This window comes from Muscardinus avellanarius (genome assembly GCF_963383645.1).
Source record: "Muscardinus avellanarius genome assembly, chromosome: 5".
NCBI lineage: Eukaryota > Metazoa > Chordata > Mammalia > Rodentia > Gliridae > Muscardinus > Muscardinus avellanarius.
The window spans coordinates 50,368,914-50,390,651 of NC_137790.1; the positions used below are offsets into that span (position 1 = coordinate 50,368,914).

Consider the following 21,738-nt stretch of genomic DNA (forward strand, 5'->3'; position numbering starts at 1 on the left):
CTCATCTTTTTTTATAATTTTTTTAATTTTTAATTTTTTTATTTTTAATTGGTGCACTGTATTCATACATCATACTGGGATAATACTTTTGTAGACATATATGCACACATTGCCCAGTCAGCCCCCACCCGATCCCCACCCCAATCTCTCCCTATCCCTCCCTCCCATGCTTGGCTTAGTGATTGACATCTAGTATTATAGCAATTTATCAAAAATTAAAAATGATAATCTCACATAACAGTTTCATTTGTCTGATACCAAGCTTTTGATGACTTAAAGATAACATTTCAATATTTCTTTTTGCTTTCTTTCTTACCAGAGAATCTATTTTTTCTATTTTTTAGGTGAAACTATCATATATTTATATATTTATTTTTCAGAAAAAAAAATCTATCCTAATATGGAATATGGACTCTAGGTACCCACAACGATCTTGAAAAAGAACAAAGCTAGAAGATGTATATTTTCTGATTTCAAACCATATAAAGCTACAATAATTGAAACAGTGTAGTACTATTCTAAAGGCAGATATATAAACCATTGGAGTTAAATAAAAGCCTAGAGCTAAATTCTTCCCTATATTGTCAAGTTATTTTTGACAAGGTTTCCACGAACATTTGGTGGTGGGAATAATAATCTTTTAACTAAATATTGTTGAAAAATAATAATTACATGGAAAAGAATAAAATTGGACCCTTACCTAATCCCATATACAAATATTAACTCAAAATAGATAAAAGACCTAAATATAAATCTTAAGACTATAAACTTTTAGGAGAAAATCTGGGTCATAAAACCTCACAACATTGAAATTGGCAGTGATTTCATGGTTATGATTTCAATGGCACAGGCAACAGAAGAGTATACAAACTCCCTAAAAAATAAAAAACATATTGTATATCCAAAGACAATGTAAACAGAGTTAACAGTTATTAATAGAATGGAATAAAATATTTCCAAATGCTATATCTGAAGGTATATTAATATTCCAACTAGAAATCCTAAAAATTAACAACAATAAAGGCAAACAATACCATTTAGAGATGATAGGTAAAAGACTAACATAAATAATGAATCTCCACAGATAACCAATCTTAGTTGTCTGTTGGATGGAAAATCTTGTTTCTCTAGTTCTGATGTGTGTTACCTATTTCTTCTTTGTAGTTAATCTCTTTGAGTATTTTCTCTAGCGCTGGTTTTGAAGACATAAACTCCTTCAGTTTCTGTTTGTCATGGAAGCTTCTTATTTCTCCATCTAATTTGATAGAAAGTTTTGCTGGGTAGGAAATTTTTGGCTGGAAGTTGTTTTCTTTCAAAATTGGGAATATGTTACTCCAAGCCCTTCTGGCTCTCATAACTTGGTTTGGGAAATCTGGAGTGATTCTAATTGGTTTGCCTCTGAATGTCACTTGGCCCTTTGCTTTTGTTGCCTTTAAGATTCTCTGCTTGGCTTCCACATTGGTCATTTTGACAATTATGTGGCGTGGGATCCTCTTCTCCAATCCTGTCTAAAGGGAGTTCTATACGTTTCCTGGACCTGCGTATCGACCTCTTGCTCTATGTCTGGAAAATTTTCTGCTATTACTTCCTTGAAGAGATTGTTGATCCCTTTGGTTTCACTTTCTTTTCCCTCCTCTATTCCAATTATTCTTAGGTTAGCTCTCTTAAAATGGGCCCATATTTCTTCAATATCAGATTCCTGCTGTCGGATATTTTTTCCTAGATTAGAAACTATGCATTCATTTTTGGAATGATCATCTTCTAAGAGCGAGATTCTGTTCTCCATGTGTTCTAATCGGTTGTTTGTGCTTTGAATTGAGGCCTTTACTTCATTAATTGCATCCTTTATCTCTTTTTGGCTCTCTCTGAGTTCTTTTCGAAGCACCTCTATTATTTCTACAGTTATTTTCCTGATTTGATCTTCTAGAAATCTCTGATTTTCTGTTTTATCGGGTTCTGATGTTGTGGGGTTGTGAGCATTCATTGCTCCAGTATTAGTCCTCTTTCCCATGATTTCGGAAGTTTGTGCCTTCTCTGGGTTCTTCCCTTGGGTCACTATGACTTCACTTAAGGTGCTCTGGATCTCGAGTCTGTATTATCTCAGACCCCACTACTCCTTTACTGGGTTGTATCACAGAGTCTCCGACCCAGAGAGTCGATAGAGGCTGCTTTAGACTACGGGGGGTGCCAGGTTGCACGTTCTCCTATGGTGTGATATCACTGCCACCGCCCCTCTCCCACTGGGTCAAGTCCCAGTGAGTACAGTACTGGGATTTCTCCTCTGTGGCCCACAATTTGACTCACTGTTCTTGAGTATGCAGATGTAGCTGTACTGAATTCGGTGAATTCGGTGCTGTTGCCACCGGTGGCAATATGGCGCCACTGCTACGCCCTCGGCTATGGGGCTGGCGTTTTTTTTTCTTGGTTTTGATTTCCACTCTGAATCCCTGCAGCGTGTGCTGAGCTCAGCCACTGGGAGCTTTAGATTTTACCTGCAGCGAGAAATCCCGCCTGGCTGTTCCGCAGTGGCTCCCCTCGGCTTGCTGTGGCCGTCCCGTGAATTCGCCGGTGCCGCCAGCAGTATGGCACTGCTGCCGCGTTCTCGGGCGTGAAGCCGCGTCCTCGGGCGTAAGGATCTCCTCTGTGGCTCTATTCTCAGTCCGCTTTCTCTCTGGAGCCTGGTGATTTTTTTTGATTCTCTGGTGATGTTGTTTTCTGGCTTTGAAAGGCGCTGATTTTGTGGTAATGGAGATTTGTTGTTAGCGGGGCTCTTAAGCCCCGCTTTTCTCGGTCGCCATCTTCCCGGAAGTCTCCTCGTTCTCTGATATAGGGTCAATATTTGGCAATGCTGAGTCCCTGGCGTGAGTAACAGCCCCGTGGCTGGATTCTAGAAAACTCTGTGTTTGCAATGTTAGGCGCACAGTGCTTCCCCACTATCATGGCTCTCATCTTAAACTAAAAAAAGTCTCAAGATAAACTCATCTTTTCTTCAGAACTATTTCTCCCCACTAACTTCCTTCCCAACTCTTAGACATGTAGAGCAAGATTTTTTTTTTTTTTTTTTTTTTTTTTTGTACTGGGGTTCCTGGAAGCCCTTCTACCTCCTGGCTACACTCCCAGACCTATTTTATATTTTTTTAATTTGGAAACAGGGTCTCTTAAACCAGCGTGGCTGGCTCCTGGCTCTGAACCTGTGCGATCCTCCTGTCTCTGCCTCCCAAGCGCGGGGATTACAAGCGTGCAGCACCACAACCGGCAATAGAGCAAGATTTTTGAAATGTATTCTATTTTAATTTTTTGGTGTTTTTTGTTAAAAATCTAGCAAGTTGGGAATGGTAGTGTACACTTGTAATCCCAGCATTTGGGTTGGAGGTAGAATATACCACGGTTCCATTCCCTAGTATCGCAAAGAGAGAGAGAGAGAGAGAGAGAGAGAGAGAGAGAGAGAGAGAGAGAGAGAGAGAGATATCTAACAGAAAAATTGAAAGAAAATGTTCAATATCCATTAAACCCAGATTCATCAATTCTTAATATTTTCCTATTTCTTCCTAAAATTCTGAAAGTGAGTTGTATACATCAGGACTGTCATCTCTAAATTCTACAAGCACAGATTTTCCAGGAACAAGGAAATTCTTCCATATATCATACCATTATTCTCTCAGGGAATTTAACACTAATATAGTATGATTATGTTAATATATAATTCATATTTAAATATCTTCATTGTCCCAGTAAGGTTTTTTTTCTCAATTCATTTTATTGTCATGTATTTCCAATCTCCTATCCTAGAATAATTTCTGTGTTTTGTTTGTTTGTTTGGGTCTTTCAAGACATTGAAATCTTTAAATGCCCAGGCTAGTTATTTTGAGGTATTTTCTACAATTTTAGGATTTGTTTGAAATTCTCCTAATGAGTAAGTTAAGTATTTTAGGTGAGACTACTATGTCACTGAATCTTTTTCAATGTAATATGAAAAAAAAAATGTGTGCTCTCAGTTTGTCCCATTACTGGTTGTCTGTTTGGTTTCTTGAAATGGTGACTTCTAGATTACTGTCCTGTCAAGGTTCATTTTTTATTATGAAAATAAAAGGTAATCCCTGAGGTATTACTTTAAGAATGTATAATACTATTTTTTAATAATCTGCTAGATGATTTCAGTATATATTGATGATCTAGAATAAGATTCGCATTAATGGCTGAAAAATGACTTTTAGTCCATTTTTTCTCTGTCTATTTGCTATAAAAATCATACTCCTCAATGTAGTCGTGTCTCAATCAATCTTCAAGTGCTTCCTTATTTCAGTCGTGATATATGATTCAGCTAATCTCTTACTTTCTCTGCCTCATTCTGGGGACAGCTATTTTTCCAGAGTATAGTTATTGTTATTTATTTATTTATTTTTATTTATTTTTGTGGTACTGGGGATGGAACTCAGGGACATCGTACCTCCGAGCTATACCCAGTCATATTTAATTAATTAATTAATTAATTAATGTATTTATTTATTTTTATGGTACTGGGGGTTGAGCCCAGGGGCTTTTCTACCTCCAGGCTATACTCTCAGACCTATTATATATTTTATTTGGAAACAGGGTCTCACTAAGTTGCTGAGATCCTCACTCAGTAGCTGAGGCGGGCTTCAAACCTGTGTGATCCTCCTGTCTCTGCCTCCCAAGCGCTGGGATTAAAGTGTGAGCCACCATGCTTGGCTGAGTAGAGTTATTTTTTATTGTTATTCTTCACGTTACACACTAAATAACTCTCTTGCCATTCATTAAACAATTTTAATGACTGCCTCCTACGTGTTCTGCACATTGCCAAAAGTTGGATATAAAGCTATGAACAAGAGAGATAAGCTCTCATTGCTCATGAAATTTATACTTGCAAAGAAGCATATGAGCATAAGAAAAATATGCACAAAAATAAATATATAGTTACAAGCGGGGTGTGGTGGCACACATTTGTAATCCCAGCATTCGGGAGGCTGGCCCTAGATTCCATCTCTAATATGGCAAAAATAAATAAATAAATAAATAAATAAATAAATAAATAAATAAATAGTTACAAATTGTGGCAGGCATCTTGAGGGACAATTGCATGCCATGTAATTACGAGTTTGTCAGGTGAACTTAAGTGTCTCTCATATTTGTCTTGTCATTTGTATCTTCCAAGGTCTTCTTCAATTTCTTTCTTTAATGTTTTATAGTTTTTGTTGTAGAGGCCTTTTACATCTTTGGTTAGGTTTATTCCTAGGTATTTTATTGGTTTTGAGGTTATAGTGAATGGAATTCTTTGCTTTGTTTCATTGTGGATTCATTGTTGGTGTAAAGAAAAGTCACTGATTTCTTTAGGTTGATATTGTATCCTGCAACTTTGCTGAATTTGTTAATCAGCTCCAGAAGTCTTTTGGTTGAGTTCTTAGGTTCTTCTAGATAAAGGATCAAGTCATCTGCAAATAAAGATAATTTTAATTCCTCTCTTCCTATTTGAATTCCTTTGATTTTCTTCTCTTGTTTTATTGATGCGTTAAGGGTCTCAAGGACTATATTGAAAAGGAGTGGTGATAGTGGGCATCCTTGTCTTGTTCCTGATTTTAGGGGAAATTCTTGCAGTTTTTTCCCATTCAATATAATGTTGGCTTTGGGTTTATTGTATATTGCCTTAATGATGTTGAGGCATGTTCCTTCTATTCCAATTTTATGCAGTGTGTTTAACATAAATGGGTGTTGGATTTTGTCGAATGCTTTTTCAGCGTCTATTGCTATGATGGTGTGGTTTCTGTTCTTGGTTCTATTTATGTGGTAAATAACAGGTATTGATTTGCATATGTTGAACCAGCCTTGTTTTTCTGGGATGAAACCAACTTGGTCGTGGTATATTATCTCTTGATATGGTTTTGAATGCATATGGTTAGTATTTTGTTTAGAATTTTTGCATCTATGTTCATTAAGGATATTGGTCTGTAGTTTTCCTTTCTTGAGGTATCTTTATTTGGTTTGGGGATTAATGTGATACAGGCCTCATAGAAGGAATTTGGGAGAGTTCCATCTCTCAATTTCCTGGAATAAGTTACGAAGTATTGGTATTAGTGCTTTATTGAAAGTTTTGTAGAATTCAGCGGGAAACCCATCTGGGCCTGGGCTTTTCTTTGATGGAAGAATTTTTATTGCCATTTCTATTTCTTTGTTTGCTATTGGTTGGTTTAGGCTTGCTATGTCCTCTTGGTTCAGTTTAGGTAAGTTAATTTTGCTTAGAAATCTGTCAATTTCTTCCATGTTTTCTTGTCTATTGGAGTATAAATTTTCAAAATAGTTTCTGATAATTATTTGAATTTCTCCACTATCTGTGATGTCTCCTTTTTCATTTCTAATTTTAATAATCTGAGTTGATTCTCTTTTTCTTTTGGTTAGGTTGTCCAGGGGGTTATCAATTCTATTAATCTTTTCAAAGAACCAGCTTTTTGTTTTGTTGATTCTTTGAATTGTTTTTTTTGTTCTCTATTTCATTTATTTCTGCTCGAATTTTAATAATATCCTGTCTTCTGCAGGCTTTGGGATTGGACTGTTGCTGTCTTTCTAAGTCCTTGAGTTGTGCCAATAGGATCTGTACTTGGTGATTCTCTGTCCTTCTTATGTGGGCACTCAATGCTATAAACTTTCCTCTTAATACTGGACAAGGACATTTTGAATCATCAATGAAATCTCAACTGAAATGTCAAGAAGATGGAATGGGTTCTGTTTGAGTATAAGCTTTTTATTCAGTAGAAATTGAAAGACAGAGAGAGGTCATGATGGAACATCACACATTCATATAGAATACAAAATAGATGGAGAATTATTCACCAAATTTGGGATATTAATACTAGAGATGTACTTGTAAATGTTAGAACTTTATGTACAATAATAAGCCTCAGGAAATAGCTGTTTCAAGAGCTCTTGTAGTACAGAAGATTCAGAAGACTTTGGATAATGATGATTAGAGATTGTGAAGCATTCATTAGAAAAGGGCTGTATGCCACAGTACATACAGAACTTCAGTGTGTCATTAGAGGAGAAATAGGATATAACTGCCTTAAACAATAAGGAAAGCAATAGATTCACAAAAAAGGCAAGATCAGGCCCTGATTTTGAGATCAACTTTAGTAATTATGATCTTGCCTTATCTGTCAGTATGAATATGCACATGTCGGCCAGTGCAGAACATATATATACAACACACACACACACACATGCAGTGCATGCAGTACTAGGGATTGAACCCAAGGGACCTTCTACCTTCAAACTACACCCAAATCCTATTTTATTTTTTGTTTTGAAATGGGGCCCTGTAAAGTCATAGAATGCTGGCCTAAAGCCTGTGATCATCCTGTCTCAGACTCCCAAATCCTGGGATTACAGGTTTAGCTAGATGCCACTGCACCTGGCTGAACCTCACTCTTTAAATGAAACAGAAGTTAAGTATATACTTTTCTTTTAAACATATTATATTGTTTTATATAATTATTTGAAAACTATATGTTCTTATTTTAAAATTTATGAGTTTTAAAAATAAACTACTGTTAAAAACTCAAGAGATTTTTTTTCTACATTCAGACATGGGATTCATTTATTAATGTGTAGTTTTCTATTTCAAAACAGAAAACTCCATTTAGAGTTTTTTCTACAGATAGTCTTTATATATTCTTGCAAATCCCTAAAATTTCGTGGCTTAAACCAACAACTTACTATCTGTAATGATTCTGCGCCTTGATTGGGCTCGGTGTGATGATTCTTCTGGTCTTGCTGGGTCTCTTGGGAGACTGCAGTCAAGTGGCATGAGGACCGAGTCATCTGGGTGCTCATCTGGGATGCTGGACAGCTGGATCTTTCCCCCTCTCTGTGTACTCAACACATTTCCACATGGTTTATTAAGTAGGTAGATGGACTTTTTTTTTTCCCATGGTAGCTCAGAATGCCAAGGAGCACAACAGGAAAAATTTTAGGAGGGCTTGGTATGACTTCTGTAGATGTGAGGCAGTTTTGCCATTGTGGAAACCTTCCTCCATAAAAGATTAAAATCATATTTTATGACTGCATTTGTATCAGATGCATACATGCAACTTTTCTTTGACCTAAAAGTCATTTTCCTTTCTAATTTTAGGGGAAGTTTAAGCTTCTTTATGAGTCATGAAACAATTATGGATCTGAAACAGTATTGTGCCTAATGGATGTTAGTCCTGGTGTTCAGGCTTTCTATTAAATTCTGTTAGTTAGATCAAGGTACAGGGAAGGTCCGGGAAAGGAATACATGAGGCATAAATACTGGGAATTAGAAGTCACTGGGGGACATTTTTTGAGGTCAGCACTATCATTCTTATTAATAGTTTTCATCTGGAATGGCCCCCACAAAGACTTATGCATTCAATACTTGTTCCCTAGCAGTGATGCTATTGGGAGGTTTTAGAAACCTTAGGAAGTGGGCCTGAGGACATGAAGAGTATATTGGGACCCAACCTCTTTTTCTCTTATCTTCTCTCCCTTCTCCCTCTCTCTCTCTCTCTCTCTCTCTCTCTCTCTCTCTCTCTCTCTCTCTCTCTCTCTCCCTCCCTCTCCCTCTCCCTCTCTCTCCCCTCCCTCCCTCTCCCTCTCTCTCTTTCCCTCCCTCCCTCTCTCTCACTCCCTTCTTCCCCCCTTCCTCTCCCCTTGGCTCAGTGCTTCCTGGCTGCCATGAAGTGGGAAGTTTGTTTTGCCACACCTTATCCCACTATGATGTTTTGTCTCACCACAGGTCTAAAAACAATGAAGCCAACTGACCATGGACTAGAACTTCTGAAACTATGATCTAACATAATTTTTTCCTCTTTCTAAGTGGTCCATGTCAGATTTTTGTCACAGTAACAGGAAGAAAACAAACAGACTAACAAAACTTTTGATCAGAACACAGTTTCAAGAAAGAATACAGCTGGTATTTCATAGTGGTGCATGCTTGCAATCCCAGGACTTGGGAGGCTGAGACAGGAGGATCACAGGTTCGAGGACAGCCTTAGCAAGTAGTGAGACTCTCATCTACCTAGCAAGACACTGTTTCAAAATAAAAATAAAAATAAGTAGAATGCCTCTGGGTTCAATCCCCAGTACCATATACACAAAAAGAAAAAAATTTAAGAAAGAGCGCATCAACCTATTTCCTGTATCTCACTGCTCTGTAAAGATGAGATCAGAACAGAATGTGCCTGTTCCACTTGGTCACTGGATATGAACTAGATTTACATTGGGAAATAATGCATCTTTATTCCCTCCCAGTTTCACCGAGTATACTTTTGTAGTTGCATTGACTGATTGATTTTTACTTTTTATTTTCAGGAAAGCCAGAAAAACCTCAGTCACCTGGGTGTTGGTGAGTCTGTGCACATCAATGTTGATTTTCAACCTCCTCTTTGTGTTTGGGATTGAAAACTCCAATAAGAACTTAAATGACAATAACACAAATGTTACCTCTGATGATAATGAAATGCTCACCAAAGACACCATTGAGCTCCCGAATCTCTTGTGCACTGTGGTGGCAGCCTTACTGCACTACTTTCTGTTAGTGACATTTATGTGGAATGGACTCAGTGCTACGCAGCTCTATTTCTTTCTGATTAGGACCATGAGGCCTCTTCCTCGACATTTCATTATTTTCATCTCATTAACTGGATGGGGTAAGTGTGTGCATCTCCATGTACTCTGAAAATTCATTTCACCAAAATAATATTTTATAAAAAACCTATTGAAGGTCTAATATTACAAACCCTTGAAGTAGGGTTGTAGAAAATAGAGCAATCACTAGGAAAATTTTCTGTCTAGTGACTTATACTTTAGTGAAGAAGTCAGATATGACTAAGGCAGGTCTACTCAAGATGTACTTCCAGGTAACTTGAAACTGGTTGTTTAAAAATATCTCCTTAATAATTTATTTGAGATTCAAACCTTAAGTAATTAACTTTCTAGCCATGTTAAGATAAGTATTTCAAAAAAGATAATCAGAGAATTTTTTTTTTTCTTTCACGGCACTGGGGATAGAATCCAGGGGCATTCTACCTTCGAGCTACACCCCCAGCTCTATTTTTTACTCTTTATTTTAAAACTAGGTCTTACTGAGTTGCAAAGGGCCTCATAAGTAGCTTAGGCCATTTGCACACAAACTGTGATCCTCCTCTCTCAGCCTCCTGAATGCTGGTATTACAAGTGTGCGCCACCACACCCAGCAAGAGATTCTTTAAGAATTATTTGAGTGCCGGGTGTAGTGGCACACGGTTGTAATCCCCGTACTTGGAAGGCTGAGACAGGAGGATCACACAGGTTCAAAGCTAGCCTCAGCTACTGAGTGAGGCTCTCAGCAATTTAGCGAGACCCTGTTTCCAAATAAAATATAAAATAGGTCTGGGAGTATAGCCCGGAGGTAGAAAAGTCCTTGGGTTCCACCCCCAGTACCACCAAAAAAAAAAAAAAAAAAAGAATTATTTGAAACTGAGCATGGTGGCACAGGTCTCTGATCCTAGTGCTTGGGAAGCTTAGGAGGATCACAGGTTCAAAGCCAGTCTTAGCAAGACCCTCAAAAACCTAGTGAGACCCTGTTTGAACAAAATAAAAATAAAAAGGAATCAGGGTGTAGCTAGAGATAGAATGCCCCTGGACTTAATCTCTAGTACCCCACCCAAAAAACAAAAAAGAATTATTTGAAAATCTTATTGAGTTCCAGCAAAGAAAAAATTTTACTCAAGTGAAAGAGAAATTAAGCCATTTAAGAATGGAAATTGTGCTAAGAGTTACAGAGAGATCAGAAATAGTGTAGGATTAGAAGGTGGAGTCATGACTAACAGAGAAAACAGAAAAAAGTATATCTACTGTTGTCCTACATCTGGAAATCAGTTATTTATTGTCCATAGAGGAAAGATAAATACATCCCCCAGAGGGTCAGATGTATAAATCATTCATGGTCTTTTATAATTAATCCCATTCTTGGATAAATTATTAATTCTGTGCCTGTCTTTATCACATAGGAGTCCCAGCTATAGTTGTGGCTGTTACAGTGGGAGTTATTTATGCTCAGAATAAGAATGGTTTGCTCTGGGAGTTAGAATACCGGCAAGAGGAAATGTAAGTTTATATTTTTGGATTTTTGGGTTTTTGTGGGGTTTTTTTTTTTTTTTGCCGTACTGGGGACAGAATTCAGGGTAATTCCACCTCTGAGCTACACCCCAGCCCTATTTTTTATTCTTTATTTTGATATTTTGAAACAGGATCTCACTGAGTTGCAAAGGATCTCACTAAGTCGCTGAGGCTGCCTGCAAACCACAATCCTCCTGTCAGCCTCCTGAATGCTGAGATTACAAATGTGTGCCACCACAACCGGCTAAGTTTGTGTTTTTTTAAAATGTCAAATTTCTCTGACAGAAGGATATAACTAATCAATGGTGTTGACTCCAGGTGTCACTGTATAAATGCATCTCACTTTATATTTGTCATATTTAGTGGTGGGTGTTTCAAATTCTCTAAGAAGACATATTTTAAATGTGGTGGCATGAAAATTTCCTGTAACAAATCTTTCTGTAAATCAGGTAATCACTTTCTAACTTCGTAAATCTGAACTTTCTCATACTAAGTTTACCTTCCTTCATAAAGTCTGAAAGTCATAGGGCACAATAGTTGTGATCCTGAGTAAGCTTGGGTCTTAGTTCCCTCATCTAGAAAATGGAAGTAACAATGGTAGTAACACCTGCTCTGGGATTATTGTGACTGACCAGGCAAGCATGAATATATTTTATGCCTACAAGAGCACATTGTCTATATATCACTTGCAGGAGCCAATTCTATCTTGATGTGGTTATCATGAATATTTCATGTTGACTTGTCACACATAGCTAACTCTTCCCATGATCCCAGTATGAATAATTAACTATTAATAATAGAAGTACTTCCCTGGATGGTGTTTGTTTTTATATTGAGGAGAGAAAAAGAGCTGAGGATCACCTCTTTGAATGCATTTCTACTACCAAATGATAACTCTTTATCTTTCTTTTTCATTTTTAATATATTTTCATTGGTGCATTGTAATTATACATCATAATGAAGTTCAGAATGATAAGACCACACAGGCACAAAGGACTTGGTGTGTTCCCCTGGATCCCACCTCTCTTCTTTCCCCTCCCTGTACATGTTATTGAGATTGGTAGAGAATTTCCCACATGTACATAGCATTATTTAAATTATCGTCCCCTTCCCAAACTCCATTCATCATCACTCCACTGGAGTCTTTCCTTCTTTATCTCAAGTCCCTTTTGTTACTCAACTTCTCACTAGCTTTCACATGTAAGAGATAACATAAGCCCAACCATTCTTATTCCCAGATTCCTACAAACTCATATGAAAACCAAACTCTAAGAAGTGTACAAGATCACCCAAAGAAAGTCTGTGGCATCTGGGGACTTCCCTGACCGTGCCTGCTGTAGACCAGGGCTCAACTGCCTGGCTGGATTTTATCCTCTCGGCCACTATTTTCTCTCTGTTTAATTACAGTAAAATATCCTTTAGACTTTAAAATTTTAATTTCCAATTTGGAAGTAAGGTGTAATATGTATTAATCTCATTAGGAAGGTAATTCACTTCCAATTGCATTATTAATTTCCTATCTTTCTCCAGACACAGGGTTAAAAACACTCCTATAAAACTTCCACAAGGAAGAAACCAACTAAAATTTATTCACACTGAGCTATAAATAATAAAGAACAGATATTTTCCCGAGTGCAGTGTTAGATGTTGGGTTGACACTAAGAGACTGATAAAAATAAAAAGCGAAGAAAGAGAAAGATACAGAACTTGGTTATCCATTTTCATCTTGGGCCCGTGTCCCTAGTCTTCAGCCCTACATATTTGCCATCAAGAGTCACATTTCTTCAGGATTGAAAAAGAGGAGGAATTGTTTGGGAGTTACCTGAGTTACCCTTCCTGTAGTGGTCCTCACCGTCCTGCGCTTGCCTCCCCTGCTCCCTGCTCTGCATGTCCTCCTGAAAGCCCTGACCCAGTTTCCAACCTACTGCTATCTCTGTGTGGCACAGTTAAAGGGTGGATCGGAGCCGGCCACACTCTCACTCAATGCTACACTCCTCCAACACGAAATTCTCTGTGTAACCATCACATAGGCTCTTTCAGACATTTCTCAAGAGAAAATGTTGAGGCTAACGGTGGAAAATTATAACACATTGGGGGGTAATCTTTGCAAGTGTATGTTCTACAAATGTCAAAGCTGTTTTCCCAAACTCCATGGCAAAATAGCAAAGCATTTAACACTTCTGAGTTAGGCTTGCTTATGGTGCTCTCTAAACCCCAGGTTTTTCACATCAATCTCCATCCTTTAACTCTTCAATCTCATTTCTAGAAATCCCACTCCATAATTATGAGGGTTAGTCTCACTGGAGCTACACACACAGCCCTATTTTTTTATTCTTTATTTTGACACAGGGTCTCCATAAGTTGTGGAGGGCCTCACTAAGTAGTTGAGGCTGACTGTGAACCTGTGATCCTCCTGTCTCAGCCTCCCAAGTACTGGAATTACAAGCATGTACCATCGCGCTTGGTTCTCACCCTCACCATTTTATTTAAGTATGGACCTATTTTCTATCCGTTAAAGCTGGCATGCCAGCTTTTCATTTAATACATTAATAGAAATTTAACATCATTTCAGTTTCCTCTTGGCTATTCAGATTAGAATTGTGATTTTAAATAATTTCTTGTGTGGTACTGAGAATTGAACCCAGGGGCATTCTACCTATAGCCCTTTTTTATTTTATTTTATTTTTTGGTGGTATTGGGGATGGAACCCTTCTACCTCCATGCTACACTCCCAGACCTATTTTATATTTTATTTGGAAACAGGGTCTCTTAAGCCAGCGAGGCTGGCTTTGAACCTGTGCTATCCTCCTGTCTGTCTCTGTCTCCCAAGCACGTGGATTACAAGCTTGCACCACCATGCCCAGCTCCATAGCCCTTTATTAAAAATAAATTTTTATTTTGAAACAGAGTTGTGCTAGGTTGATGAGAGTCTCGTTACTTGCTGAGTCTGTCCTCAAACTTGTGATCCTCCTGTCTCAGTCTCCTAAGTACTGGGATCACAAATGTGTTCCACCATGCTCAGCCTGATTTTTATTTTATTTTATTTTATTAATTAATTAATTTATTTATTGTGGGTCTGGGGGTGGAATCCAGGGGCATTCGACCTCCAAGCTACACCTTCTGCCCTATTTTTTATTCTTTATTTTGAAACCGGGTCTCACTAAGTTGCAGAGGGCCTCACTAAGTAGCTGAGGCTGTCTGTGAACTGCGATCCTCCCGAATGCTGAGATTATAAGTGTGCACCACCACACCTGGCTAGCCTGATTTTTAAAAATCAGAATGATACTATTTCTATTCAAAACAATTTAGAAATCCTTTGGCATACATAATAATGGTGTTTTACCTCCAGGAGAAAATAAACATTAATTGACTGCCAAAGATGTGCTAGGCTTCCTCTCAATTGCTTTGTCAATAGCTAGCTAACTGCTTACCTGCCCCCCTGCTTGGCTCTCTAGTAGACATCTCCTTGTCTCCTCCCACAACCTCTTCATCTCATCATCTTCCCCATCTCAGTTCATGGAATTCCACTCTTCTTGGTGCTCAATCCATAGATTTTTAGAGTCATCCAATTCTCCCATGTCTCACCTCCACCACATCAATAAATCCTTTCTCCTTACTTTTAAATATGCCTAAAGCCAGATTGTTTTTTAACATATTTTCTCCTGGTCCAAGCTATTTGGTTTATTGCAATACATTCCTAAATGAATTCCTACTTTTACTCATGCCCTTCTCTCATCCCCTGCACCTGGAGTAATACTATATATATATATATATATATATTTGTGGTACTGGTGTTCCTGGAAGCCCTTCTACCTCCGGGCTACACTCCCAGACCTATTTTGTATACTTTTTTATTTGGAAACACGGTCTTTTAAGCCAGCGCGGCTGGCTTCGAACCTGCGCGATCCTCCTGTCTCTGCCTCTCAAGTGCCAGGATTACAAGCGTGCGTCACCACACCCGGCTCTGGAGTAATACTTTTAAAGCTCAGAAAAGATCATGCCATACCCCTCCATCTCATCCAGAGTAGAAGAAATTGCCCACAATTCTCTATATAATTTGCTTCTTTCTATAATCTCCATCCATTTGCTCTGCTTCAGCTACAGCAGCCTCTGTACTGTTTCTTAAGCTGCTAACAACACACTTCACTTTTCTAGGGGGTTGACTTTTTTTTGTGTGGTACTGGGGGTGGAACCCAGGGGCTTTCTACCTTTGGGCTATACCCCCAGACCTATTTTTTATATTTTATTTGGAAACAGAGTCTCACTAAGTTGCTGAGAGCCTCACTCAGTAGCTGAGGTTGGCTTCGAACCTGTGCGATCCTCCTGTCTCAGCCTCCCAAGCTCTGGGATTACAAACATGTGCCACCATGCCTGGTGGGGTTGACTTCTAAAAAGGCAATCCCAGATGTGTAAAATGCAAAAATATGTAGGCTTTAAGCAGGAATTTCAGTTGAGTTGATGCCAGTAATGTCAAGAGCAAAAGGAACCAGTATTTCTTGGTCTGTGAAAATAATATTTTTTCTTTCATAGCTGCTGGCTGGCAATTCCAAACAGCAATAATTTTATAAGAAGTCCATTTCTGTGGTCATTCATCATGCCTGTCACCATTATCCTTATCAGCAATATTGTAATATTTATTATAATCTCAGTTAAAGTTCTGTGGAAGAATAACCAGACTCTAACAAGGTAAGATTCTCATGAGTGGGAGACTGTCAGGCAAGACTCACATGACACATAATACAGCACCAGCATATATCCATAGTTCCTAGAGGACTTCAAACTCTGAAATAAAGGGGCGTGGGCTATTGAGGAGTGATTCTCTTATTGTTTCAGTCAGGATTCTCGATGATGTTACCAAAATAGAGCTTGATGACCACAACTTAGAAGAAGGAGGATTTATTTGCTTATGGTTCTGGAGATTTTAAAATGTAAACATTAAAATATACATATATATATATATACATATATATATATATATATAGTGTGTGTGTGTGTGTGTGTGTGTGTGTGTGTGTGTGTGTGGTGTGTTTCCATTTGTGCCAGCTAGCTGCCATGCAGGAACCAGTGCTATAGGTCTTCTTCAGGGCATGATGGCTGGATATCTGCTCATGGCAGCTGGGGAGAGAGGAGAGCAGGAAGCTGCGGCAGCCTGTTCAGGGAACATTTCTCCAGCCATACCCCCAGAGACCTTCCCCAGCAACCAAGTTCAGCCTCTAACATGTCTACCTCTAGCCCCTGAGGTCTGGGGAACATTTTAAATCTAAACTACAACACTCATAAACTTTTTCTCAGAAAGTGGATCTTCTGCCAGGCATGGTGGCACATGCTTGTAATCCCTGCGCTTGGGAGGCTGAGACAGGAGGATCGTACAGGTTCGAAGCCATCCTCAGCAACTTAGTGAGACCCTGTTTCCAAATAAAATATAAAATGGGTCTGGGAGTATAGCCCAGAACTAGAAAGCCTCTGGGTTCCACCCCCAGTACCACCAAAAAAAAAAAAAAAAAAAAGTGGATCTTCTTATTTTCTGACATCAGTACTGCAATGTGGGTATACTGCATTATAGAACACACTTACGTGTTACATAGGCACAACTAAAATCTAAACCCAAAGACTTAAAAACATTTTTTCTCCCAATTCCAGATATTCAAGAAATCAAAAGAGCAGACTGTAAGGAGACGTAGGCACCTGCATTTCCATTTTACAAACCAATACATGTAGGCTACATTTTACACATACTGTTTGAATTTTAAAATGACTTTCAATTTTTTTAAATTCGATACCTATATAAGCATTTTTTGAAATTTTAGATTTTCTCTTGAAGAAGTTGAAACATCTGGCAACATTGAGCCCACATTCCCTGCAGATGGGGCTTGTGCCCTCTGGTTTACCAGTTCTTGTCCTTACAACTCCTCCCCTGGCGCCAACATTTTTGGGCCCTGCAAGCATTTTCATTGTTATCTCTAATATAAAACAAGAGACAAAGAACAGGAACTATTAAACACATATCTTCTGTGCCCATCTCCAGATTGGCCAGAACACAGTGCCAATGAGGCCATAAATTCCCATTTAATTCTACAGGACTCCACCCATCCTGACTATACTGACTATGAAAACTTACTGAAGTTCACAAATGGATCCACTTGGTATTGACAGAAGAATGAAAGCCACCATCATAATTTGATGAAATTATGATGAAGAAAGCTACATATAATTTGTATAACAAATCGTCTTTCATGTATCTACCCAGTGCATAAAAAATAACACAATCATTAATGGCTTTATTATTTGCCATGAGTTTAAATGTTAGTTGGGTAGTTCTTTGGTCTTGTCTGACCCCAATGTTGAGGAATAGTCTGGAATGACTCTCTTTCATGTCTGGATGGTTGATGGTTGGTGGTCTTGCTCATCTCTGCTCCAGCTTAGGCCTCTTGTATCAGGGTTCCAAACAGTAATATGAGAAAGCAAATGCTAAGGAGCAAATACTTTGAAGTTCCTGCTTGTGACATTTGCTGATGTCTCATTGGCCAAAGTAGGCTCTGATCAAGACTAGATGCCAGGTGCATATACTTCCCATGAGAGAGAAGATCCTTCCATATTTAAATATCTTTTCTTTCTGATATTATCTTGACATATGGAAAAGTCACCACTACATCTCCCAAAACTCCCCCACCATTAAAAAAAAAAAGAAATTCCCCACTGGCTGGTCTTGTAGTAATACCCACTCAATGCAAATTCCATTCTAATGAAAAAGTTGATTTCTAGTGATATTTGCTTACAGAGTTATTTAAAAAAAAAACTGTTTATGCCTGAGCTTTTATTTTTTTATTTTTTGGTGGCACTGGGGTTCCTGGAAGCCCTTCTACCTCCGGGATACACTCCCAGACCTATTTTTTACTTTTTTTTTTTTTTAATGTGGAAACAGGGTCTCTTAAGCCAGTGCTGCTGGCTGCGCGAACCTGCGCGATCCTCCTGTTTCCGCCTCCCAAGCGCGGGGATTACAAGCGTGTGCCACCACGCCCAGCTATGCCTGAGCTTTTAAACAGAGATACTAATGTATTTTTAAATAAAACTTGCTAAATCATATTTTCTCCAGGGTGACATAGATCTAGCATCATTGTTTTTTCAACTGTGACATAATATTAGTAATATGATTAGCTGAATATGCATGTTAAAAAGGGACAATAATAACATTATAAGTAAAAACCTAATGAGACATTTTATTTCTTATTTTCTCTATCCTAGCACCAAAAAAGTTTCATATGTAAAGAAGATTCTTAGCACATTATCTATTGCCATCGTTTTTGGAATTACCTGGATTCTGGCATACTTAATGCTAATTAATAATGATGACATCAGGCTCATCTTCAGCTACGTATTCTGCCTTTTCAATACTACTCAGGTATGGTATGGACTAGTCAGAGAGTTGCAGACCATGAAGCAGTGGAGAAAATTTGACCATTTTGACAAAGTTCCCTTTTTTAGAAACTCCCTAAGATCATTGATTAGTTACCTTTAGGAGACTCCATTTTCAATACACATTACAGGAAGATGAAGGAAAGCTCTTTATGGTTATGACTTATCGTGTCCATTTTCTTGGAGGTCATAGCAGGTAACTGTAATATTTGAGCCACATTAGTCTCTCTGGTGTGAGTAGAAGATGTTTTGTCAAGTAGCTAGCTTGGAAAACATTTTTTCTTTCTTCCCATGCAACAGGTTTATGAAGCTCCTTACCTTGTTTGACATGGACAATATTAGTATTTTCCAGTGCTTGGATCCCTATAGCATTGGCTGTATTTTTTCTTTCAGTTCTCTTACATTTATTAAGATTGGTTTTACGGATCAGTAGTCAGGCTATCTTGATGAACAAAATATTTATCTTTGGGGAAAAAATGTGTACTCTGTAGTTGTTTGATCTAAAAATTGTCAGTAAACTCAATGATTGTTAGTACTGTATGGATTTTCTGCCTCACAATTTTTTTTTTATCTATCTTAATCACTGAGTAAGGCTATTGAAATCTCCACCTGTGCCAGGTGTGGTGGTACATGCCTGTAATTCTAGTATTTGGGAGGCTGAGAGATAAGGATCACAAGTTTGAGACCAGCCTCAGTAATTTAGCAAGGTCCTTAGCAATTTAGTGAGACTCTGTTTCAAAATAAAAAGTAAAATACAGTTGGAATCATAGCTACAAGGTAGAATGCCAAACTAACCAACCTTTCTTCCTTCCTTCCTTTTTGTGGTACTGGGGATAGGATTCAGGGGTATTCTACTTTTGAGCTATACCCCCCACAATACTTTTTTTATTTTTTGTTTTGAAACAGTCTTTCTAGTTTGTTGAGAGTTTTACCTTGTTGCTGAGGTTGGCCTTGAACCTGTGATCTTTCGGTCTGAGCCACTCAGCCTCCTAAATAAATACTGGGATTATAGTTGTATGCCACCATACCTGTCCCAGACTTTACAATAAAACAGGATGCTATTGAAAGGCTTTTTATTTTTATTTTTTTAATGGAACTGGGGTTTAAGTCCAGGGCCATTTTACCTGTGAGCTACAACACAACCTCTTTAAAAAAAATTTTTTTTTTTTTTTTGTTGAAACAGTGTCTCACTAGGTTGCTGAGAATATCATTAAATTCCTGAGACTGGCCTCAAACCTAGGATCCTCTTGTCTCAGCCTACCAAGTACTAGGATTGTAAGTATATGTCACCACACCTGGCTGAAAGACATCTTGAAACCAGATTTCCTCTTTGTGTTCACTTCTCTATGATTCCTTCTATATTAATACAACAACTTTTAATTTGTTTTTATTTTATTTTCTCTAATTTATTAATACAACTTTTAATTTGTTTTTATTTTATTTTCTCTAATTTATTCCTGCTAGTTTTGTTTTTAAATTTCTGATCGCTTTGCTTTTGACTTGTCTCTTTTTAGACTCTACATATTTCAATTTTTGATTTTGATCATTTTTCTCATCATTTTGCCTTTCATTAAAAACTTTAACTATTTAGTTGAATGTTAGTTGCCAAAACTAATGTTTATTTTTATACTGTGACCTTCTTTTCTTTTCTCACATACATTCTTCATTGCCTCCTTAGTTTTATAAATTGCACTACATGGATTACATTTTCTTTTACATAACTTACTCAATTTATTTGGACATTTATATTATACTTTAAATTCTGTTAATTATAATCTTATTATTATTATTATTATTATTATTATTATAACTTCTAAGGTACAATGTTTAATTTCCAGAGTAAAACAGTATATATTGATTACCTTCTTTTCAAGGTAATAACATTGACTGGGGCATAAACTCAAGTCTTCTAAAACTACTATGATTACCTATAGCCTTTTGCATAAGGGAATGATGTGCATGCCAGCTATAAGCTCAAGTTAGGAAGTTGGTGCATGATGAGAAAGATGAATGGCAGAGTGAAATAAAATCTCTCCCTTCATTCTATACCTCAGTGCTTACCTAATGTTAAATTTGTATTCTATCTGCAGGGACTGCAAATTTTTATCCTCTACACTGTTAGAACTAAAATCTTCCAGAGTAAAGCTTCTAAAGTATTGAGGTCGCTGTCATCATCCATTGGGAGAGTGAAGCCGCTGCCTTCAATGACCCCAATGAGGCTGCGTGTAAGGATGTATAACATGCTCAGGTCCTTCCCACATTTACAAGAGCACTTTAGGCTGCTGGAGCCATCTGTAAGTATGGAGGAAATGACAGACTCTAGAAGTAAAGAGGCAAACTCAAGCATGTAGACAGCAGTGTTACCAATCGTGGACTTCTTCTTATCCGACTCATTTGAGTTTCAGTTTCCTTCACTTATTTCCTAGTGGTCCTAGAAAGTTTTCCTAAATGGATTCTTTCCCCCAGTTATAAATTAAGTAAAACTTGGTGTTGTTGTCCTCAAGGATAAAGGAGTTGGCAGTTTTTGAAGTATTCAATAGACTTTCAATCAAATCAGATGAAGGATTCCACACAGAATTTAAAATGGCCCTTGCTTCTTACATCATTACATGACACATTTGCACAACATTGCAGAAACTATAACAAGTTATTTTACATTTTTTTTAAAAAGCACCTGAGGTAAAAAAAAAAAATTACCTTCTAGAACAAAATGACTCTTGATGGAGTATGGGGAGTTGCTTGTACATATTATACATTTGATCTCTGAATATTTTAAGGTTCTACGTATTTGTATCTTTATAATTTTACTTCCAATGACAAATTTGGCACCAATTTCACTTCTGGACATAGGTACATTTTTTTTCTGCTAAAACAAAAACAGAAAAATATATGTTTTATGATCAGAGCAATAGGCTCTGTAAGAAATGGCAGTGGAACATATTTGTTGGTTACTAAAGCCTCTGAATATTTTCTTCCAGTTCTTAATCTATCTGCCTTTTTATTGGTGAAACAATACTGAGACTCAAAAGAAAGAAAAGCTGGTCAAAGTCTTCATTTATAGCTTTTAGAAGATTTAACTACTCATGGAATTTCAAACACTTAAATTATGCATAGCTTCTTAAGTGGAAAATTATTCCTTTGAGGCGAGAAGCATTCTCAGTGGACTTAGGAAATAGTCTTTGAATTACTGCTTTC

The 21,738-nt window shown here is 37.6% G+C and overlaps 1 protein-coding gene across 1 annotated transcript in view; it reads left to right on the forward strand.

The window, feature by feature from the left end:
* Positions 1-20,894, forward strand: part of ADGRG7 (adhesion G protein-coupled receptor G7) — a gene marked incomplete at both ends in the record, with an annotated part of 61,811 nt that extends 40,917 nt beyond the window's left edge. The window contains 5 exons of the mRNA XM_080696502.1: positions 9,343-9,680; positions 11,022-11,118; positions 15,661-15,816; positions 18,373-18,529; positions 20,634-20,894. Of these exons, the coding sequence (XP_080552628.1) occupies positions 9,343-9,680; positions 11,022-11,118; positions 15,661-15,816; positions 18,373-18,529; positions 20,634-20,894 (1,009 nt within the window). The remainder of the gene's footprint in view (positions 1-9,342; positions 9,681-11,021; positions 11,119-15,660; positions 15,817-18,372; positions 18,530-20,633) is intronic.
* Positions 20,895-21,738: the final 844 nt, after the last annotated feature.